At 44.8% G+C, this 24,360-nt stretch overlaps 1 protein-coding gene across 2 annotated transcripts in view; it reads left to right on the top strand.

The window, feature by feature from the left end:
• The window catches only part of Wdr27 (WD repeat domain 27), a 106,836-nt gene that overhangs the window by 35,840 nt on the left and 46,636 nt on the right, over positions 1–24,360 (top strand). Inside the window, exons 17-23 of one of the 2 annotated variants that reach the window (XM_029533062.1) lie at positions 1,489–1,575; positions 6,222–6,343; positions 7,884–8,017; positions 11,100–11,197; positions 11,911–12,032; positions 19,784–19,881; positions 21,007–21,109. In XM_029533062.1, the coding sequence (XP_029388922.1) occupies positions 1,489–1,575; positions 6,222–6,343; positions 7,884–8,017; positions 11,100–11,197; positions 11,911–12,032; positions 19,784–19,881; positions 21,007–21,109 (764 nt within the window). The remainder of the gene's footprint in view (positions 1–1,488; positions 1,576–6,221; positions 6,344–7,883; positions 8,018–11,099; positions 11,198–11,910; positions 12,033–19,783; positions 19,882–21,006; positions 21,110–24,360) is intronic. The other variant, XM_021221604.1, reaches the window with a different exon arrangement.

The following is a 24,360-nucleotide window of genomic DNA, read 5'->3' as shown; positions in this document are numbered from 1 at the left end:
TTCTTACCTGCAGCTGGATTCTACTGTCCCAGTGTGAGTCTCAGTTGATGTGGTCAGGATTCTCTAAAGGGACAGAACTGATATAATGAAAATATATATGAGACTTGAGTGGCTTAGAGACTGTAGTCCAGCTAGTCCAATAATGTCTGTCCCCTGACTGAAAGGCCAAGAATCCAGTAATTATTCAGTCTATGAAGCTGGATGTCTTAGCCAGTCTTCAGGCTGTGTTGGAATCCTGAAGAAATAGTTTCTATTACCAGCAAAAGAATGCTTCAGCAGCAGGAGAGATGAAGTTGCCAGCAACAGTGAGGGGCGAGGGGACAAAGCTTCCTTCTTTCATGTCCTTTTATGTGGACTGCCACCAAGTATGACCTAGATTTAGGGTAGATCTTCTTACCTTAAATGATCCAATCAAGGAAACTTGCACAGGTGTGCCCATCTGCTTGGGTTTTAGTTGACTCCAGATGTAGTCAAGTTGACAACCACAATAAGTCATGAGGTTGGTACTGATGCTCCATAGCATGGCTTGGGTCTGGAGTGGAGTGAGACTGCAGTTGCACCTGATGAGGGCTATCACAGGGTGTATCTGTCCTGCAGCACTGCTAGGATGGCTCACACATACCTTCTGTGATGACCTCTTCACACAGCCAGAAGCTAGAGATCTGACCACAGGGACCACCACAAGGTGGTCTTGACCCTGGCCTATGAGTGGTGTCCCTTCCTCCAGTGGACTGTGTCTCACAAAGAAGATCAGCTCTGACTTCTCTGTGACGCTGTCTTCTCAAGTGGATTTCCCTGCCCGCCTTAGGATGTTCTCAGTTGTGTCTTTCCTGCCTGCCTTCTGGTGCTCTCAAAGCACCTTCCCTGCCCGCCCTCCTGGAGCTCCGCATGGGTGCTCACACTTTCCTGACCTAGAGTCTGAAGGCGGTGAAGTGGTTGCTGTGTCATCAGGGGCAGGGCCAGCCTGTCAGTCAGGCTGCCCTTCACCCTCTTCAAGTGTTTTTGGTGGATCTCCTAGAAGTTGAATTTATTACTGTGGCTCACAGAACTCTGCTTTTTCAGGTAATTCTAGACAAATGCCTTTTGAAAATCTAATACGCAGTGCTTGTCAGGGGTATTTTGATATTTGCTGTTTCTGTCTGTGAAGTTGCACACTGTGTGAAGATCCCCCAACTTTGACTGTTGGGAAAGTGCTGTCGCTGTCCCTTCTGTTTTTCTTCTGTGAGCAGAAGGCTGCGATGGTGCAGTGACAGCTACCCCATGAGGTTTGGGGAGGATGGTGTGATGGTCCTGATGAAGGGTTAGTTCAGGGCCTGGTACACTCCTTGGGAAGGAGGGCATGAGAAAGGCAAGTGAACCTTGTTATGTGCTGTATCAGTTATTCTCTACTCGAGAAAAATGCCTATTTATCTAAATGTTCTCCACTCTGTCAGTTGGCCTGTGGGCTTCGCATGTTATGATTTTATAGAGCTGTTTATTTTTCAACAGGGGATGGACAGCAGCTGGCCTGTGGCTTAGGTAACCACCTGTTGATCTTCAATGCCAGCCTTTCAGGAGCACCGGCTGCCTTTTCAGGTTTCCTTACTTTTGAGAGATGGGAAGGAATGGGGTGTCCTCCCCAGTGCATGAGCTCTGTAAGACAAGGCTATGGCCAGGGCCTTCATGGGCAAAAACATTTGAACAGTGTTGGTCAGTAAGGAAGTCCACTCCTACAAAGCTGATATATGTTTAATTTAGAAAAAAGTTTTTATCGAAGTGTGTTTTGAAATTTAGTTTGGTTCTTAATGGATGTTTTAATACATTAAGCAGCTCAATACCTTTTAAAAGGAAGAGCAGCCATGTTACATTGCGACTGTGGTAACTTCCTAACTGATATACAATTTTCCCTAGTTTTATAGCCAACAATTCTTAGCTTTTAAGTAAGATTCTGGAGCTGCTTTAGAAACATGTACTTCTAGGTATTGTTACTGAATACAACTACACACAAAAATTCTTTGACTTAGGTCCATTTGCCGTATATACCTGCTTGGGTAGCAGTGGACAGACACTCATAAGTTGCCTAGGAGTAGAGGCACAGGCATGAAGTGCTAGGAAGGTGAATGGGTGAGGACCAGGTAAGGTCCTGCTTACAATCAGAGGTATACACTGTGACCCATGCATGCTGGGTCCCTGGCCTAGCTTGAACTGTCTAGTCTGCATCAGGGTCCTTGCAGTCTCTCTGGTGGTTTGAAAGAGAAAGGGGAATGCCCTCAGTAGGACTTTAGTCACCCATGATGGGCTTGTCCTGGGGTCCGAGTGTGGAGTACCAGTTCCGAGCCTTCTGTGCTACGTTGAAGGGCCAGGCTGACCGTTCATACAAAGCATCTCTGTATAGCTCTGCCTTGTCCATTGCTTGTGCTGGCTTTCAGGGTCAAGGTGCTGCAGTCGAGGATGAGAGCTTATGCTTTGGCGAGTGGAAGATGGATGACAAGTATTCCAGCTCCGAATGGGCCATCCATTTCTTGGGAAACCTGAACTCTGGTGGGATCTCCCTACCTGCTCCTTTGTGTGCACCTGAGCTTAGGGTGGAGGTGGATGTAAACATCCCTGTTTGTCATCTGAGAAGTGTGGGGTGTTATCACATAGCTGATAGAAAAGCCACTTGAGAAGTCGGGAGGTAGGATTGTGCAGGGCAGGTACTGAGCAAGTATGCTGCCAGTGAGGATGCTCGGACGTGCCCCAACCCAGGGCAGATGTGAGCCGGTCCAGTGTTGCAGGTGCTCTCTGCTGGTCCAGTCACAGTGCCGTTTCCCAGTGGCCTTGACTGTTCGCAAGCTTGCTGAGGGCTTGAGACGTTTGTCAGTTGCTTATTTGTTTTTAATTAACCCTTTTAGAATTTTGTAAAGTGTATTTGACCATATTCCCCTCCCCCAGCTCTTTACATAGTCACCCCTTCCTTACCCACACAGCTGCTTTGCGTTCTTTTGTTTTGTTTTGCTTTGTTTTAAAGCCATCAATTCCAGTTTGTGTTATCCGTGAACTTTTGTATGTCTGGAGTTTGATTGACCCGCCAGGGTCAAGCCCTTAAAGAAAGCAGACTCCCCCTCTCTCAGCTACTACCAGTAGCCAGCAGCTAGTCATGCCTGCTTCTCCGCTCCATATGGGCATTTTGTCTGGTTTGAGCTTGCACAAGTCTTATTCATGCTGCCAGAACTGCTGTGTGTTTATATGCCAACTGTCCTGCTGTATCTGGAAAACACAGTTTTCTTGCTCTGCCATCTCTGGCTCTTTTAGCCTCTCTCTTTCTTCTCCTGAGCCCTGGGAGGGAGTGCTCTATCTGGATATAGATGTTCCATTCAGATCGGGCACTTTAGTTTCTGTGTTTGCATCTTCACCAGTCGTAGGTCTCTGTGTTAATCACGGCCTGTTGAGGACGGCACTGAATCTGATGAAGGTTGAGAGGTACGCTAATCTATGGCTATGAGGCTAAGTCATCAGGAGTCAGTATAATAAGTACTAGTACTATGTTCTCCCCTAGGACCTATGTCTACTAGCTACAGGTTCTTAGCCCTGATATTGGTGCCTGGTATGGGTTTCAATTTGTGGATGGGCCTTAAATCCAATCAGAATATAGTTTATCACTGTTATATTCACAGCACTATTATAATAGTCGTGTCCTGTCAGGCTGACTGTAGCATTCAGAGTTTGCAGCCAGGTACGATTTATGATAACTCCTCTGTGGTCGTATGCACAGCACCACCCAGTGCTGTGGAAGTCAGCCGGAGGGATGGGACTTCAGGTGCTAATCAACTTCACTTCTCTAGAGGCTGTGACCCAAGCATGTGGTGCTTCTATCAGTAGGCTCTTACCGTCAGTTTCTGGATGGTAGCCAATAACATTGGCAATGGCCTGCAATATTTGGAGTGGCCAGTGAGTCCAAAAGTGGTAACCATTCTGGACTCTGGGCTTTTCATTTGTTAGCCTTTGGTATCTAGGAGGGGTTTGCCACCTCACTGTAGAGTAACTCCATTTAAATTCTTCTTATATATGTAGTAGACATTTTAAGTATACTTACTTTTGCAGTGGTAGGCTTCCATGTGACTTTTTCAAAAGTTTTTCAGCATTAGTCACCCCTCATGTTCCCTCCTCTACTCTTCGTTCCCCAACCCCATTCCATTTAATCCTCCCTTTCCCACTACTGCCCTTCACCTCTTTATACCATTCCTTTCTCCCTCCCTCCCTCCCTCCCTCCCTTCTTTCTTTCTTTCTTTCTTTTCCTTCTGCTTTGTTTTTTGAGACAGGGTTTCTCTGTGTAGCCCTGGCTGTCCTAGAACTCACTTTGTAGACCAGGCTGGCCTTTAACTCAGAAATCCACCTGTTTCTGCCTCCCAAGTGCTGGGATTAAAGGCGTGTGCTACCACTGCCTGGCTCTTTATGCCATTTTATTTGCTCTCTGCTCCCTTGAAAGCCCCACCTCAGGGTCCTTTACTAATTTTCTGACTTCCATAGGAATTCCAGATGAAACACACATATCAGAAGAGTCAGAGATAATACCTACGGATTAGAGAAAACATGCCAAGTTGGCGTTTCTGAGTCTGGGTTACACACTCAGGATGCCTGTTTCCACCCATATCCGTTTACCTGGGGATTTCGTAATTTGGCTTTTCTTAAGGGCTGAATAACATTGTATTAAATAAACATACTATGTCTTCATTGTACATACATCAGTTGATAGATGCCCAGGCTGTTTCCATATTCTGACTATTGTGACGAGCCAGTCGTGAGCATGGAGGAGCAAACGTCCCTACAGTAGGATATAGAGTCCTTTGGGTCTGGAGTGCTATAGCTGGATCATGTGGTATTCTTTTTCCAGCTTTTTGAGCACTGTCCACACAGATTTTCACAGTGCTCTATGTTGTGTTCCCACAGTAGTGAGTAAATGTTCTTTGTGCATTTGAGAGGTCCTTTGTGCTTTTGTGGGAAATGCCGGAACTTGACACAAGAGGGCAGCAAAGCCATTTGGCATAATTTTTCTGCTTAGTAACTTTTTGCTCTGTTTTGAGGTCCCATTTCAGAGTGGCATCCTACTTACAGTGCTTTCTGGCTTTCCAGTTCTATTTTGGTGGCTTTCTGGCCAATGTGCTCTGGTGATCCTGAGTCACTGAATGCCCTTTCAATTGCAGTGTGCAAGTTCCCGTGCAGAGAGCAGTCTGGGTGGGAGGTTCCTGTTAGATTCTTGTCAAAGTTGTGGTTCCTTATGCTGCCGAGTGTACCACAGGGCACCTTGGGGTGGAATGTGATGGTTCAGTGTGTCTCAGATCACTGGTGTCCTGTGTTCGCCTGACACTGTGCAGCCTACAGGTCACCTGTTTATCTGTTTCCACTGGCTCGCCCAGGAAAGAGCCCATGATGCTGTCTCCAAGTGTCTGCTTCTATGAATCCTTGGGCTCTTGGGTCTCTCGGAAACTCAGATAGCTGTGGTTTCAAGCTTGCTTTGTAGAGACTGTAAGGGCAAAGGTGGAATTAGGAGACAGCACGCTCCTTGTCAGAAAGAGATTGAGGAGTAGGGACTGCATAACTGAAGGTCAGTCCCACCTGCCTGTGGGTTCCCTAGCAGATCGTATACTAGCACCTGTGTAAGCCAGCATCCAAAGCAGCCATTGGCCAGAGCAGATGATCAGAGCATGTCCAAGCATCCTTAGTGAGTTCTTCTGTTTTCTCCCTTTAAAACTAAAAGCAAAGGCTTGTTTACAGTGATAGATTATCACAGGACCCCGAGATCTCTGTACGCTCTTTTAGAACACTGCTTCTTATACTGTGGCATTAGAACTTCCTCTGATCTGGGCACATGAAGTCAGAACTTTAAGAAATGTGAGATTTTTAGAAAGGCCTCCTCTCTTGCAAGCCTCATCAGTAGGATCTTTTGTAAGCACTACCTGTCAGTAAAAAAGCTAATGGCCAGTGAGCTGAGGCAAGAGATAGGAGGCAGAGTACAGCAGGAAGAGAGAGGATTCTGGGAACCAGTAAGACAGATTGTTTCAGGTTCATCATTCCAGGAGCAGGTCAAGGAAAGAGGAAAACCCTTTTAAAACACCGTTAATGCAAGGTTATCTGAAGCTGGGGTTGGTCTTTTAGCCTGGCAGCAAGAAACTGCTTCCATTATTCCTTGAGAAGCAGCAGCTCCGGCCTGTTCTTAGACAGGCAGTCATTCTACTTGGTTTCCCTTTATCCTGAACACCTAGGTCATGATGGAGCTGTGAGCACTGTCTGCTGGAGCCATGACAAGAGGTGGCTGCTGTCTACAGGCCGAGACCAGACACTGAGGGTGTGGTCAGTCCACAGGACGGAACTCATGCTGCTTTTGGTAATGTGGACTTGAGCGCCTGTGTCATGGTGGTCAGTGACATCAGACAAAATTTTTAGTGACACTGAGCTATGGATGGTCACAGCTGTCAGCCCTCTTTGGGGGAGACCAGCAATAGATCCAGACTGCTTAGTGACCCTGAGCTATGGACAGTCATAGCTGTCTGTCTCTCTTTGGGGGAGACCAACAACAGATATAATGAGGATTTGTTTTCCTGCAGTAGATACATAATAGTGGGGCAGTTTCTTATTCACACATGAAATACATGCATATTTAACACATAGTAACACACTCTTGGTGTGTGATATGTATATTGATATACATTAAATATATATTTATATTTGTTATGATGTAAAAATAGCCAAATTCCCACAGTAAAGCACAGCTAACTTTGTTAGTTCCTTGTTATACCACAGAGATGATAATATTGGTCTGGAGGGTACTCTGAAGGAGCGTAGTGACTGGCTTAAAGGGATCGTGTAAGGTTGGTGGAAATAGAGGGAGAAAGGAGAGATGGCACGGATCTCTCACTACTAAGGTGGAAAGAAGAGAGGATGCTAAGAAACCTTGCTTATTCTCATGAATTATGACCTCGTGAACTGCAAACAACCCACAAGTGGTGAACATTTCAGAAATGTCAGACAGAGGCTGAGTCTGGATATTTTGACTTATACAATTTAAACTTAGTATATGATAGTGATAGAAATTGTTCTTTAAAGCTTGACCTTTTCTTGGCTTAGAGACCGAAGGATGCAATACTTTCTGTTAATGCTGGGCTGGGCTGCACATGCTCAGCATGTGGTCTTATGACCCACACTCTGCAGGGTCTGGATACTAAGTGGAGATGCTGGATGGTTGGCTAGGCACTGAATTATCAGTGGCCACAGGCAGGTGTTCTCTTACAGGACACCTCTGGAGAGGGCAGAGGGCAGGTGGGCTGGTCAGGGTCAGTGCCCCATTAGAAGTTCTCAGCAGCACCAGAGGAACGTATGTGCTGGCCTCTGCATGGGCTTGATTGCATGAGGCACAAAGTTGATCTTCCTTAAAAATTAAAACAAAAGGCACTTTTAAATACTGGTGGATTATCCTAGGGCCCAGAGGTGTCTGAACTCTCCTTTAGAGAGCACTGCTTCTCATATTGTGTTTCAGATCACTGTTCTCTACTTCAACAGTGGTTGGCTGTCCTTGATATTCAATGTTTCATTTCCCCCACTTTTCATCTTCTGAGCCAGCTCTGTAACCCTGACCGAGGCAGGCCAAGGCAGGCCGGGTGATCCTCTAAGTCAGCATGAGGGCAGTAAGGCTACATAGTGAAACTCAGGCTCCAAATTCCTTTACCTCCAAATTTTCAAATTTTCTTCAAGTAAGCTTTGGCAGTGGTCAGTAAGCAAAATCAGGATTGTGAGTTGGTGTGACAAGACGTGTTCAAGATGAGTACAGTGTGTGTGTGTGTGTGTGTGTGTGTGTGTGTGTGTGTGTGTAGTGTTGGGGAGAAACTGCTGGTGTGCCGCAGAGTTCTCACAGCTGTTCTGCCTCACAGGCTCCAGATGCTTTTCCCAAGCCAGTAACATCTGCACAGTTCTACTACATGGACACTTTCATACTGCTGTCTTCCGGCCCAGAGTTTTGTCTGCTGAAGTACCACATTGACCTCTGTAGGGATGACATACGACGGTAGGTGGCTTTGAGCCTTCCTGCTCTGACCCCAGAGAGCTAGCCCACTTCCCACTCTGCCCCGCCTCTTCATTCCTAGACACATGAACTTTAAACTCTTAAACCTAAAAAAAAAACCCAAAAAACTTTTGCAAGGGGGAGTTTTAGTTATTGGCTCTGCAGTTCCCCTGGCTGTAACACACATTTCTCTGTGCTCTTACCTTTTGTTTGTTGATTTTACCCTGACCTTTACTTTGCCACTCCATAAGAGCAGGAGCTAGTGTTGTCTTGTAAGAGAAGTTCTGGGGGCATGTCTGCCTGTGCCTCTGCATCCCCTTTGCAAATGGGAAGATGAATAATGAGTGTGTTAAGTGACTGCTATAATGTAGGAACACTGGGAAATGTAATACATAGTTAAACAGCGGTGTTCACATTCTGTAATTCAATGGAAACATTGATATGCTACAGAATATCTAATAAAAATGAGATTTTTGGTATTTAAGCAAAAACATATTTTAGTATAAATATGGTTGTATATTAAAATGTCTGGCACAGTATTCATCACAATGTTCACTTATGTAAAAAGAGACATTTTTCCTTCTATATTTACCACCTTAGACAATAAAATGTGTTGTTGTCTAGTTTTAACATGTTTTTCTAGCTTTGTTAACATTGGAAAGCTGTTAAAAGCACAGGTGAAAATGTGTCCTGATGAGTGAGTACATGTGTCTGCTGGGATTCATCACATTCTTGGGTGCCCAACCTCTCAGTCCTTCTAAGCAGGACACCTTATGTCATCATAGCAGGGTGAGGAGACCTGAGTTAGAGTGAGGACTGCTAACTGACTGCTGCATGCTTTGACCTCATGTGCTGGCCTGGAGTTTCAATGTCAGAACCAGTGTGGAGCTGAACACAGCCTACATCTTTGATCCCGCTCACCCCAGCCCATCCGTCACACTTTTCCCACCTCAGCCACCATGTCCTACCTTATCCATCCCCCTCTTCCCATCCCATCCCATTCTACCACACCCCATCCCATCCATCCCATCCCACTCTTCCCACCCCATCCCACCCCATCCTACCCTGCTCCATTCCACACCCCATCCCACCCTATTCTACCCTATCCCATTCCAAAACAGAAAGCCTTGCCTGCTGTGATTGGCAGCTCCTTTCAGGAATACCACAACTTAAAGTAGGGTGAAGTAGGTCCAAACAAGGCCTTCCAGACATTGGCAAACTGCTCTGTGTCAAACTCTTGGTCCTTTTCCGTGATAACCTCTGTAGGCTCCAGTCTAGCCAGAGTTTCACTATTACCTGGTTAGGTAGACACAGACTTAGGATAAATAATCCAAACTGCAGCTCAATTGGTGGCATTGGAAAGTAGGAGACAGGGCTTCTGAAAGATGGCTGAGGATGGTGACTGTGTTTGTCCCTGCAGGGTCATCTGCTTGGCCTTCTCTTGGGTTCTCTTTCTCGTGCTTGCCTCTGCTTGGCCACCTTTCTGTAAAATCTTCTCTCAGCATATTGTTTTCTAGTTTCAACACGTTTTTCTAGGGGAAATGACTTCTTTCTCAACCATCCTCTGTGTAACTGTAAGCCAGCAATTCCCAACTTCTGGGCTGCGACCCCTTTGGCAAACCTCTATCTCCAAAAATATTTACGTTACAATTCATAACAGTAGCAAAACTACAGTTATGAAGTAGCAACGAAAATAATCTTTGGTTGGGGGTCACCACAGCATGCAGAACCGTGTTAAAGGGTCACAGTGTCAGGGGGGTTGAGAACCACTGCTGTAAGCGGTGTTTCATAGCCATCTCTGTGACTGCCAACGTCTCTTTGAACATCAAGCTTCCTCTGAGACTCAGCTGCACTGCTTCTGTCTCTGCATGGCTCCCTCTCTTATGTCTCTTCAGGCCTGGGGCCAGTCTCTGCATTCTGTCGCCCTGGAGCCTCAGATACAGTGCTCTTCCAGGGAGCACTTTCTACCACCTGTTTACGGACACACCTGTCCTCATCCTGGACACGGCAGCAGCTACCCTGGGTCTGGCCTAGCTTTCCTATGCCACCAGTCTGACTCTTTTTTTTCCAATTTTTATTAGGTATTTACTTCATTTACATTTCAACTGCTATCCCCAAAGTCCCCTATACCCTCCCCCCACCCTGCTCCCCTACCAACCCACTCCCCCTTCTTGGCCATGGTGTTCCCCTGTACTGGGGCATCTAAGGTTTGCAAGACCAAGGGGCCTCTCTTCCCAATGATGGCCGACTAGGCCATCTTCTGCTACATATGCAGCTAGAGACACGAGCTCAGTGGGTGCTGGTTAGTTCATATTGTTGTTCCACCTATAGGGTTGCAGACCCCTTCAGCTCCTTGGGTACTTTCTCTAGCTCCAAAACTGCCCCACCCAGGGGTCCATCCCATAATCAGCCACCAAACGCAGACACTATTGCATACACCAGCAAGATTTTGCTGAAAGGACCCTGCTATAGCTGTCTCTTGTGAGGCTCTGCCAGTGCCTGGCAAACACAGAAGTGGACACTCACAGTCAGCTATCGGATGGAATCAGTCTGACCCTTGACATTTTGCCTTGCTCTTGCCAGCCTGTCCTCCGCCAGGCTGAGACTATTTACTGGGCTAGTTACCTGTTAGTTTCCTTTAGGAAATTATCCGTGATTAAGATCATGCGTCCACTAAAGAAATACCCCATGCTCATGTTTTCTGAAAATAGTAAGGACTACTATTTAAGATGAGATATCAACACTGTATAACTGGTTAAGTGCCTACAAGGTAATACATAGTTTTTAGAATTAAGGGACAAGCTTGCTTTCTCATAGTTAGAATGAATTGTTTTGGATATACAATATGGCATTATTTACATTGAGACATTTCTAGAGAAAAAACAACCTGAGATTTCTGATTGAAAATTGAATTAATTTCCCAAAGGAAGGTTGAGGGGGCTTTTTCATTCATTCCCTTAGTTTTATAAGATGATTATACAATGCAAAACCTTATTTTCATTTTTATGATTTTAAATGTAGAATGTTTAGTTGTAGTCAGAAGTAAAAAAAATTGGTCATTTCTTTCCTTTTCCCTTTCTTCCAGGTATAAACCAAAAAGCAGGTATAAGCCTGTTTTCAGGCTACCAATGACCAGTGGGGCAGATATAACCAGCCTGTCAGCAGTGAACGACTTTTATTCCCGTATCCTTCCTCTCCATCTGTTGATGTGCCTTGCACTGAGCATGGCTTTTTGGCAAAGCTCTTTCTGGGTATTTGAGAAGCCCCAGGTGTCATCCTGGACATAAAAGTCATATGAATGATTCTCCTTGTGTAATGTGGGATACTTTGCAGTAATTGTAGGTGGAGTAACCTTATCTTAATAGTTAGAAGCTCCCTCAGGGAAGAACAGTTTGGACAATGATATAGTAGGACAAGCTCATAATCCTTGTCTGTATTTACTGAGTCATTCGTTGTCATTTAGTGTATTTCTTAGTAACCTGTCACACTTGCGATAGGCATCCTTGGATTGTGTGGACTGGACTGGCAAAACTCATAGCTGTGGTCGTGTGACAGAGCACAGTGCTGTGTCTACAGCTTGCGCTGATGAAAAGCCATAGAGGGCTGTGCAGGGCCTCACGCAGCTGGGCTCTGTCTTTTCTTCTTTAGCTTACACTATGAGTTTCAGTCACTGGTGGGCGTCTCCACTTTGTCTTGTACCATGTGCTCTCCCACTCCCCATGCGTTCTGCTGACTCTTCTGCTCCTGCCCGAGCTGGGAGGCAGGTGTGGTAGAGTTGCGCTGAATATTTTCTCTGGAACTTCGGAAGTTCTTTAGTCCATTCCCGAGTCTTGTGAAGGTGCATTTGTGTGCTCATAGGTGAGACTGCTGAGAGGACCCTTGACTGACTTCTGCAGACATCGTCCTCACAGCTGGCCGGGACCGGACTGTGGAAGTTTTTGACCTCAATGCTGGCTGTAGCGCTGCAGTGCTTGCTGAAGTCCATTCCCGGCCGGTTCATCGAATTTGTCAAAATAAAGTGAGTTGGTAGATAGTATACATATTAATTAAAAACTTTGAGCTTAAAGTGTTTAACAATTATAAATGTAGTATGCTGCAATTTTGTACCTATTGCCAGACCCAATATTAGCTTTTTCTGATTATCAAACTATACTAAACTTTCTTCTGTAGCTATAGAGATCTCAAAGATTTATTACTTTTTAGTGTTTTTAAATGATGTGTGTTTGTGTGTATCTGTATGGGTGCCAGTGTCCTTGGGGGCCAGAGGTATTGAATTCTCCTGGAGCTGGAGTTAAAGGAGATTAAAGGTTCCTCTATATGGGTGATTGGAACCAAACTCGGGTCCTGCATAAGAGCAGTGTGTGGGCCATGTCTCCAGCCCCTGCAGATGTCTTGACATCATTACTTGACACTTTTTGTTGCTTGTCTTCGACTAATTATGAATCCGTGTAAATATCTGTGGCTAGCAGTGCATCTTCACATAAGCTGGGGCCAGTCTGCATGCTCATGTGATGGTGGGAATGAATGACAGTGTACACTCCAGGCTGTGGCAGTCTCTGAGTCACAGCTTCTCCCTGAGCTATTGGATACAGTTCTCCTCTTTGACATATTGTGGGTTTTAAAGGTGTGCTCAGATACATTAGAGGCTGAGGTTAACAGTTTAATGGAGTAAGTACCTCTCTTAGGTTTCTGTTGTTGTGGTAAATTACCTTAACCGGAAGAAATTTGGAGAGGAAAGGGTTTGTTTTAGCTTATAGTTTATAGTCCCATCATGGAGGGAAATCAGGGCAGGAACTGAGGGATACATTGTGAAGGAGTGCTGTTCACTGGTTTGCTTCTCCTTGCTCAGCCGAATTTGTATACAACTCAGAGTTACCTGTCTAGGGGTGGCACCACCCACAGGGGCTGGGCCTGGGCCATCACATACTAATCATTAATCAAAACATCCCCCACAGACTTGTCTCTGATGGAAGCACTGTCTCAGCTGAGGCTTCTCTTCCCAGCTAACTCCAGTTTGTGTCAAGATGACAAGACAAAACCAAACAGTAACAAAAACAACCAACAAGGGTAGTCATTACCTAAAGGAGCATCTAAGACATGAAAAATGCTGATTTTAAAAAGATCTCTGTGTGTTTGTGTGTGAGTGTATGCATGTACCATGATACACATGTGTTGTAGGATTTTCCCTGTCCAATCACATTAGGGCAGTGGGAGGCTTGTGATTGGGCAGGAGAAGGGAGGTGGAGCAAGGAGTTGAGGAAACAGAAAGAGAGGTCTGAGGAGGAGAGGGAGAACCAGAATGGAGGCCAATGTGGTGTTATCAAAAGGTTAGAATAATTGTGTTAAAGCTTTATCATTATCATTTGACTCTGAAATTTTTGTATTGGCATCTTGTAAATTGTGTTATTATTGATACATAAATTTGATTGGCTAGTTAAGCATTAAGAGTCTTTATTCTACCAGGTAATTAGGTGTTGAGATGGCTAACCAGGGGTGCATGGGACGTTGCATGAAATTGAGAGGAACTTGGGGGCCTCATCCAAGAGATGGCCTGGTGGGAGCCATGTGGCCTAGCAGGGCTGGCAAGTAGGTGAGCTGAGAGATGGAGCGAATGAGATCACCCGGTGCAGGGCTGGCTCTAGACATCTCCTGCAGCACACATGTGGTGAGGGGACACCTGGGGTGGCAGTCTTGGACTTGCATCTTCCTTGATGCATGGCCTCTCTGCTATTTGCCACTGCACTGTGCACTTCAGGTTAGTGGCCTGCAAGCTTCCAGGAGATCTGACTCTATCTCATTGTGGGAGATGACAGGCAACTTCCCCCACACCCAGTTCACAGGCTCCAGAGATCTGAACTGAGTCGGTCAAGCTTGCAAGGCAAGTGTCCTCACCACTGAGCCATTTTCCTGTCATTTGTTTGTTTGTTTTGTTTTTGACTAAAGATGTGATTTTCTTTTTGCGACAGTATCTGATTAAGTAACTCAGTATTGCCTGGAATTTGTAGTCTTTCAATGCTAGGGTCGGGATGCTTCCTCACGAGTTACTGCCAAAAGGCCTCAGAAGCCCCCAAATAACCCAGGCTGTTGCCATTGCTTTTGGCTTCCCACCATAGCTAGACAGTGAGACCCATTGCTGAAGACACTACACACTATGACTGTAGGACATTGATAAATCAAGCTGGAACTATCCTGGAAACTAACTTCCTTCCTGCTGGCTACCTATCACAGTTAGGTGCTATGTAGGCCACAAATCTAGTAGTGGACCCTGCACATTATAATATCCACCCACTGGATAAGATGTATTACCTGGTACAATAATAGTAGCATTGCTATGGGAACGACCGACTGCTTTCTGGTTGGATTTGAGGAAGGAATTGAGTCCTGGTCGTGTAAACCTGGTCACAGAGCCCATGACTCAGAATGTTATAGGCCCTGGGGGAAAGGGGAAACTAGCAGGCCTTTTGTTAAATGATCGTGTTGTTGAGCTGCCTTGTAAACATTTATGTTTGTACATAGATTATTGATGTTCTAAACCTTGGTCAGAGAAGCTTCCTTTTGTGTATATATGTGATACATGTATGTGTTTGGGCTACTGTCAGTGCAGACTTGTGGTTTGTTAAAGTGCTGAGAGCAAGAGACAGTTGAGTGTTAACCCCTAAGTAGGACATCTAGAACAAATCTTTCTCCTCCTGCCCCACGGGCTCAGAGGATGGGAAGTTGTATTGTGAAATGCTGTGCTCTGAATGTGACATGGCCACTGCTTATAGCAGCTATGGCTACCTGCATAAGATCAAGCCAGTCACTGTATACTCCACAGATGGGAGAGGGACATGTAAGGCTCTACTCAGGGTGAGGCGCTATCAGCCATCAATGACTGCGGGAAGGAGGGGATAGTGACCTCTCTGTGGGGTTGTAGCTCCTGATAGTTGCCCAGGCTCTGAAGGATGCCCCATAACCATGCACACAGCACGGGCAGCACTAATCTGACCTCGTGGGGCATGAAGGTGGAAGGGACCATTGAGAGGGGTCGGGAGGAAGCGGAGGGTTGGGTTGGACATGTATCAGTGTGTGCAATTGCGAAGGAATGAGCACAACGCTTCTTAAGATGGGTCTGTCTTCTTTAAGAGCTCCCTCTTCTTTAGCTGGACAAAAGTAAGTGCTAGCTGACTTAAACATTTTCAGTAATTCATCTCCTTGATGAGATTAGATTTTACTTCAATCTTGTATTTAGAATGATCTTTTCTTTCATTCATTAAATGTTTAAATTCCATCAAATGGAGTGGGAAGGCAGTAACATCTGTCTTTGTGATGAAGTCTTAGTTTAGTATCGACTCCTAGAAGCTTGGTTAAATTTGTGAGTGCTTATTATCATCTCCTCCATCTTAACATTGTTTGTATCTGTGGACACATATAGCCGTGCATGTTTCTGAATACCTACGTTTGCACACTGCTTATTAACTTAAAATATTCGTAGGTAGGTACTCTGGTTGTTATTCTCCCTGTACAGACAGGTACAAAGCAAGCAAGGGTCTCGTGGCAGAGGGACTCATAACCTCATCAGAAGAGTGTATAATCACACAGGCTCGGTGTCTGTCTGATCAAACACATGCGGACAAAGGGTAAAGAAGCAGGGAGGTACCAGGAGTGTGTCCACAGGACCAGAGTGCAGGCAGGAGACACTGCGTGTTATCTTCTGGTGGGAAAGCAAAGGGAGGAATGGACAACAGATACTGACTGGAACAGGAACATTCCCTGGGATGGTGGAACCTGATCAGGGCCTCGAGATTTACTCTGGGGATGGCGGCAGCCACTGCAGAGCTGGAGTGTGAGCAAGATTCAGGCATTGTGCATGAGCTTGTGGTTTGTAGCAGCTATGGACCAGCTGCTAGTTTGGCTCAGCTATTAGAAACTAGTAGCAAGGATGTTGGGGGGAGTGTGGTGTGACTAAGAGGGTGCGAAGCACAGTGACTGGACTTTGCCTCTCTCTCTCTTTGGGGTAGAGTCTGAGCCTGCTGTTTGCACAGGATGCTGCCCGTTGAGGTGGAGCAGAGCTGCCACTGCTCAGTGGGAATGTGTATGGGATTACTGGGCTTCCCTGGAGGCTGCTTCTTAGTCACTGTTTGCTTTCTGTGGTGTGCTCCGAGGTGCTGGAGTAACCTCAGGAGATGCCTGTTTGCTCTGCCAGTGTCATGAGCATGGCATGCCAGGAAGGGAGAGGAGTGCATGTGGCTTACCTGCTATGATGTGGGACAAGGGATCCTGCTCTCAGCTTCCCTACTGTACCACATCAACCAGTGCTTTGCACTCTGGCAGAAGCAGCTCATTCCTCCACCAACAGTGGAACTCAGTGTTTCATTTCCTATACATAGAATTAGCATCATTTTGACTTTTGCAGTATCCACTGGCCTGGCTCTCTTCCCTTGGGTAGTTTCACAGGCCTACCCTATCCCTAGCCCCCAGGCCTGTCTCCTCCAAGCTAACAGGGTTCAGCAGGAGCTGATCCAGCCCTGTTTCAAGTCTCCCAGGACTCACCCAATCGGGGTGCTTACCCCTCCTTCAGCAGCTAAGCACTTTGTGTAGTCCCTCCTCAGAAGATAGATCCTCTGCTCACAAGTCTGCCATGGTTCTTATGACAGGGCTGAGATAGGGACAGCAGACTGTGGGTTGTACACAGAGTTAGGGAAACCTGTTGTTGCCTACAGGCAGAGCCAGTGCTGGTCAGGCAGGCAGTAGACTCTGGATTTGGTGTGTTGTCAGATAGTAGATAAAGCCTGAAGATGACATTTTTCCATAGGATACTGGGACAGTGGAGGCTCTGAAATGGGGTTGTGTCTGCATCAGTGTCACTCACAGTGGTTCTGAGAGGATTTGGTGGTGCTGCTCCATATTATAGGGCAGGCCTGCAAGCCTTCAAGGGTGTGAGGAAGCATGGCCTGGCTTGTTCCCTTCCTGGGTGATGGCTCAAGGCATGCTTTTCTCTGAGGAATCTTCCCATGGAATGTGTCTGCCTGAGGCTTGAAGGGCTATTGCATGCTCCTGTGCAGTGACTACCCATGTAGCCTCGTGGACTGACAATCCTTTGAGAGCCACTGTCGTGTGCTCTTAAATGGGAGGTGTTATGTTAGGAAAAACAGTTCTTTTTTTATTTTTAATGGGGAAATAACTGGTTTAACTTCCCGAAAGTAAGCCTATGATGGAATGCGATGGAATGCGGGGAGAGCGTATGAGGTCACTGAGGCTGGCACCATATTTGGTGGCTTGTTTTCTGAAGATGCCTCTTAAATTTTCATACATGGACAGAGAGTACATCAGAGCAGCCAGACTCACCACAGGCATGGGGTGCTGTGGTTTATGAGGCCCTTCAAGTCCAAGCACAGACACATCTAGGTCATACTTGACCCAAATATCACATTTCACTAAGAATAAAGTAGGCCAGTTCTCACTCTGTGAAGGGTAGGACTTAAAGCGGTCATTCCAGTCAGGGCCAGTGAGGCCTCTCCTGAGTGTTCCCATGTACCACCTACAGCCAAGTTCTAAGGATGTCTGCCAGTGTTAAGCTGGACAAGCAGGCTTTTCTTCTATATTTATAAGAACTCCCCTGATCTAGGTTGATGGCCAGACTTTTCTATTGTGGTGTATTATATCATAAAATTATTTATTTTTAGATTGAAAATATTGTCTTAATGTTTATTGATATCTTAGAATTATATCAGACATTTCTTCTTTATTTAAAAAGTGTTCTAAGAATACTTAAGTATTCTAGTTTCCTTAATGTTGCTATGGATAAAATACTGACAATAACAACTTAGGAGAAGAAAAGATTTTGCTATACTCCTAGACACTGTCCATCATTGAGAGAAGGCAGGAACTCATGGGTGAACCTGGAGGCAGGCCTGCCCATTACACACAGCCTTACTCTTGACCGGGAAACTCATTAAAGCAGTCAAGAAAGTGAGGAGAAACCATGGTGGAGTATCTCTTAGTGGAATGTAGGCACTCTCATGCTTAGCCAGTTTTCTTACATAGCCCAGGACTACATGCCCCGTGAATGGTACTGTCTACAGCAAGCTGGGCTCTCCTATACCACTAAACAATCAAGGCATGTCACAGGACAATTTGTTCTGGGCAATCCTTCAGTTAAAGCTTTGCTGCAGGATAACTCTCGGTTTAACTAAAGTGAGCTTCACAGCTATGATGCCACCGTGTATCAGATTTCTTGACTATAAATGGAGACTGAGTGGTTTGTTTGCTAAAATGATGAAAAGCTTAAGAAGTGTGCAAATGCTATCTGGCACAGTTAATCCCTAGAGTGTGGCTTGTTACCACTGAACCTACTGTAAGCCTTAATTTCCTGTTTGTAAATGAAGAATGACTTCTAGGTCCATCTTATATTTAGTTTGTTATAGTATTTCAAGTAGTCTTATGAATTACAGTGTGTTTGAGGAATGTCTTGAGCTAAATGGCTTCTCTGGTGGTGCTCAGTTGTTTTACACAGCCATCTTTCTTCTGGGAGATCACCAGAGTCATCAAATGTCAACACCTGGACTTGCCAAGTCTTTACTCCTAGTGACGTGTGAGGTCCTGTGGTACATAGTCATGTGTTTGATTGCCAAAGTGCAGCTCAGTGTTCTTGACATGTGACAACTGCAAATGGCTCAGTGCTCATTGTGCCATGGGTGGCATCCAGATAATTTATTGAATAAAGATTATGATCAATATGTGCTGTTTTGCGAACATGTTGGTGAGAAAACATGCTGGTGTGCAGACATGCTGGTGAGAAAACATGCTGGTGTGCAAATTTACTGGTGTGTAAATATGATGGTGTGTAAATGAGTGTTTCTGCCTGCAGAAACACTCCGGTCTGGATTCGCACTGGAGAGCGGGAACTCCTGAAAGGGAAAAGGGCTGCGAAAAGAAATATGGAGGCCTTGGCAAGAATTCTGATCAAGGCTCGAATTTTTATTGATCGGACTTGCTTAAGTACAAGGAAGGGTTAGGAAGGGTTCCCAGCATGCCCNTGAGTCCTTTGAAGTTGTCGCGGCGGTCCGAGCGATGGTGGGCAGTCCTAGCGATGGTGGGTGGTCCGAGCGATGGTGGGCAGTCCGGGTGAACTGGGTAGCACTCTGGTATTCCTGTGGAGGGGGAATGGTTAGTGGGGGTGGGAGACACCAACATGTAAATATCTTAGTCTTTTATCCATTGCTATTTTCTAGTTCGGTGGCTCTCAGTGACATTGAGTGTGGTAAGCACGCAGTTGATATTAAGGTTAGAATGAACTTGCTTAGTTACCCGGCTAGCTGGCGTTGTTCAGCCTGGGCTTATATTCTGAGAATCACATCATTAGTCACAGAGCACACTTACGTGGGCTAAGGTACTTGACATTGACCTTGTGGCATGTGCACTCTGTTATCTACATAGGTTGTTGTGCTATTCATGGCTGCATGGAAGGTTTAAGTCCTACTCTAAAGCTATCAAGTTAAGAAAGGTTATGTTGACTTCTGGGTTTAGATTCCAGTATTGTCAGGTGTTATTAGTCTTTACAAGTTTATCTTAGGGTCTGTGAGATGGCTTAACAGGTAAAGGTGCTTGAGGTTAAGCCCGAGGATGATGTGAGTTTGATCCCAAGGCCCTGCATGGTGGAAAGAGAGAACCAACCAAGGCACCAGAGGTCTGTCTATGCATGCTCTGTGGCATGTGTCCCCTCCCAAATTAAGTAAGTAAAATGTTCAGAAAGCTCTTAACTTTTGATTTTTCCCTATCTGATTACAGGGATCATCCTTTGTAGCCCAGCATTCCCTGGCATATAATCTTTTCCTGACTGCAGCTGTTGGTGATGGGATTCGACTGTGGGACTTGAGGAGCCTGAGGTAAGGCCAGCCTGCATCACAGCACTGCCCTGAGGGGAATTGGAGCTGAGCTGGGGATGCAAGCTGACCCTTGTTACAGATAATGCAAGGCTGTGATTAGTCTCTAAGCTCTGGAGGAGACTGCCTCCTGTACGGATTTGACGTCGTCACTTTGGGATGGTGGAACATGGGTGCTAGTCTGTTCCCTGAGGGCCACCACATGCAGCTTCTGAGAGTCAGAGATGTGAGAGGTGGCGATTACACTATAGCTACAGCCATCCCAGACACGAATTTCTGTCACACATGTCTTGCTTCCACTGGACACCTGCACTGGGCTCACACAGCTCCCTTGGAACTACACTGATGGTACCTCACCTTTGGCTGCTTGATCTCCCTCTTCTGAAGACATTTCTATTTAAGCATTAGCCTTTATCTTCTGATAATTGCAGTATTGCAGGCCATTGCTCTATAGAGCACATGGAATGCAACAAAACTGACAAATGTTAATATATGTTCATAGTACACAGATATTCATAAGGAAACATGAGCAGTATGCTTGCCTTGTTCTTGGTCAGTAGAAGAAATATAAAAGCCCTACCCTGCATAAATAAAGTTGCATAAACTCATGAACTTGTCTCCGTGACAGGGTTTATGTGATGCTTGGTAAGTTGGAGGCACTCAGTCTTCTTATGAGAGGTCTACACCTCCCCTAAAGCTGTGGGCTGTTTCTCTATATAACTTGGAACTTTATAAAATCGATTTGAAAAATTTATAATATCCAGAAAATGCTTATTTAACATTTCTCCTATATAAAGGTGCATTCACTCTTAGTCACCTGTAGGAATTTATTATTTTTGAAAAAAAGAGTTTAAATTATTTTAAAGATCCCTTTAATTCTATACCATTTAATAATTCTCAATATGAAGTTTTTTTCAAGGATGTAGTTCAGTGGTAGAGTGTCTAGGATGGGAAAAAAGCTGTGGGTTTGATTCTCAGCACACATATAGACATCCAAGAAAGCTTTTTTTTTTTTTTTTTTAAGATAGTAGCTTGTTGATTTTGTAAAGGGAAATGGTTGGTATCTTTGAATTTGCCTTAAGCTGTAGCAAGCACTTTGTGCCCAGCTGTTCCTCTGTTCCCTTGCAGGTGTGTGCGCTGCTTTGAGGGGCATCCAAACCGCTCTTACCCTTGTGGAGTTGCTTTTAGTCCTTGTGGAAGGCTCATGGCTTGTGGTGCAGAGGACAGACATGTATGTATGTGTGTTTGCTCTGTAGGGTTTCTAGGTGGTGGTATCGAAAAGACCTTGAGCCCCACTGAGTACTGGGATAAAAACCTGTTTCATGTCTGACAGTATTTGAAGACAGTTACCCAGCATTAGAAGTCCATAATAGTAAGCTGTGATTGCAAACGGCTCATTTTTACTGAGTCACAATACACTCTCACATGTGTCACTCATTTCTTCATGTATTAGTCATCCCAGACATGGGTACGTGCTCCATGAACGACTGTAACATGTGGTGTAGGAGTGACAAGGTGATGGCATCAAGTGCTACACTTCAGTGCAGTTCATGTGTCTCTTAGAGAACTGCATGCTTCTCCCTGTGTAGTTGCCTCTCTTCCTCTCCACCTTTCCTCTACACCAGATCCACATTTCCTGCAGATACGGGACTCAGAGATCTTATAGTGTCCTGGGGCTGTGCAACACATTGCCACATAGCTGGAGGCTAAGCCCACAGAGAAGGCCAGCTCCCTCATGAGACCTTGACACTCCTTGGATAGAAATTGCTGCCCTTCCTTCCTTCTCCACTGTGTGTCTCAAACTGCTTTATCTGAAAGGTCACTTGATGGTCACTTGTCTCTTATAAAGTGTCCTCATAAAGTTCCACATTGAGATTCACATGAGGCACAAAAATGGTGGTACCCAAGCAAGAACCTGGGTCCGAGCTGAGGGATGCTTGTGCGGTACTGGTGCAGGATGGTGCAGGTGCCCAGCACTCCTTGTTCTAACCCAGCCCCTCAACATAGTCTCCAGAACGAGCTCAGGCTTCCATGGAAGAAGAGAGAGACTACTGTCAACAAGCAGGACAGGACATCAGGATGGCAAGATGCATGTATTTCCTCTTGAGGAGACGCAAAGTAAGATCAATGATCACTGAAATCCTAGAGAAAAAAAAGAACAGCTTAGAAAAGATGAGACATAAGTAACAGGCACTTTATCCAGCATTCATTAGTTTCTCTGGAACACCCAAACTATTTTCAAAACCATGGCAAACTTTACTAGGAAGCCTTGAAGACTTATGCATCATTGACTATGTTTTCGTTTGAGTCTACCATTATTTCTTACAAGCCCTTTGTGACTGACACTTTGCATTCAAGTAACATAAGAAAAGACAAGTGTTTTTTTTGAGAAGGTCACTGGTTGACTTCATATGTGGTGTTTTATATCATAGCGCTGTGGCTTTTACAGAAATGAGTGTTTGGCATTTAAGCACTAGTGCTCCACTGTCACAAAAAGGAAGAGATACAGTGCTTTGCTTATTCCTTTATCACATTAGAATGAAAGTGATGATCATTGTTCTGCTTTTCCAGACAGCATTTAGAGCAGCAATTCTAAGCCTGTAGGTCGAAAGCCTTTTGCGGATCACATATCAGATATCTTGCATATCAGGTATTTGTGTTACAGTTCATAACTAGCAAATTAAAAGTTATGAAATAGTAACAAAATAATTTGTGGTTAAGGGGTCACCACAACATGAGGAACCATATTAAAGGGTCATATAGCATTAGGAAGGTTGAGAATCAACCTTCAAATCAGTGGATTTGTAGTGTTTTATTGTGTATATCTCTATGTTCCATATGAAAAAACATATGCAAAAACCGTGCCTGAAGATTAACAAAAGAGTCACTGGAGGTTTAAGTGAGAAGAATGGAGATTTTTTTTTTCCAATAAGGACAAGGGCATTGGCCAACGAGTAAAAAGTAACTCTGTATTTCTTTTACCTGGTATATAGCTGATACTCAGTAATATATAAATCTAAAACAAGTATACGTATCGTTTTACTTATAAATTGTCTTCAGTGAACAATTTAAACATTTATTACATCTGTTTGTGATGTATTCAAAACCACAAGTATAATTCATTCCCCTCAAGAAGCATAAAATCTAAAGGAAAGGACCCACAGCACCTTCTATTTTGGAGGGTGCTGAGATGCCCTTGAAGTTGCTTACAATAGGACCTAGCTATATAGTTCAGTTTAGCCCTCTTGCCTCAGCCCCCCAGCCCCTTTGTTCTCACAAGATACAAATCAGAAGTGTCTAGAGTCCAGAGGAACGCAACTCACCCTCTGATCATGATATTAACCCACGCCTGCAGGTCCCATTGTAAAGAACCCCACTTAAATGAGTAACTCATATCCAGCATAGTTTTCCATAGAAAGGAATTTCTTCCATAATCCCTTCCAAAATTACCCCCCCCAAAGAAAAATTAAATGGAAAGGACTAGTTTTATAGAATGAAAATCGAGAAATATTTCAAGAGTTCCTTTGTATGAAGGTGGCAGGTTCAGGGAATTTTTACGCAACTCTTAAAGATTAGCAAGATTCAATAATATCCATTTCAAATCATAAACATCTAAAGAATGTATTCTGATCATTCTTTTTCAGTAAATGTAATTGATAAGAAAAACTTCATAATCTTTCAGAGAAAAGCTGCATTTAGCTTATGAATATCAATGAATAATTTTGAAATGAAATAGGAGCAAATAGAACCCAACATGTTGATAGCAGTGTATCACACCAAGATGGGTTTATGTCAAGAAATGCAAAAAGATCAAATACCAAGAATTCTACTAGTAAAAACTTATTGCATTAATAACCAACATTAAAAATAGAATTATTTAAGCATCTCTATAGATGCAGAAATGTCATTTTAGTGGAATCGTATACTTATTCATAAATCCTCCAGTAGAATCTAATCTATTAATATTCTCTTAAAATGACAAAATGCTTATCTTAGCTTGAAGCTAGCATGTTCCTAGGGAAGTCTGTCACTGTTTAGCAGGGTATCAGAGGCACTTGCCTGTTCTTTTAGACAAGGAAACTCATGGATGCCATTATGTAAAGGCATAGTCATCTTTTGTTGGGAACAAAAAAAAAGGGGGGAGCTGGGAGCCCTGGGGAAAAGTGGGGAAGGGACGTAGGAAGACTGCCACAGGGTCCCAGGTGAGCATGCCTGACCCACGTAGCTGGGGGTGGGCGTGGGGGTGGGGGTACGGGTGGAAAAGGGGCAGCCCACCGACCTGGGACTCCCCTGGAGCTACCTTGCTAAAGCCCCAGGGTTGCAGGAGAGAAGGAATAGGGGAAGAAATTCCCAACACTGACCAGAGTGCTCAGCGGGCCTTGAAGGAGCAGAGACTATCTATGGTTTAAGAACTTTATTGTAGAAATGCAGGGAGAAAGAGAGAAGGTAGAAGAGAGAGAGAGAGAGAGAGAGAGAGAGAGA

This window comes from Mus pahari, chromosome 21, assembly GCF_900095145.1.
Source record: "Mus pahari chromosome 21, PAHARI_EIJ_v1.1, whole genome shotgun sequence".
Lineage (NCBI taxonomy): Eukaryota > Metazoa > Chordata > Mammalia > Rodentia > Muridae > Mus > Mus pahari.
This window is presented reverse-complemented; position numbering and strand designations above follow the sequence as displayed.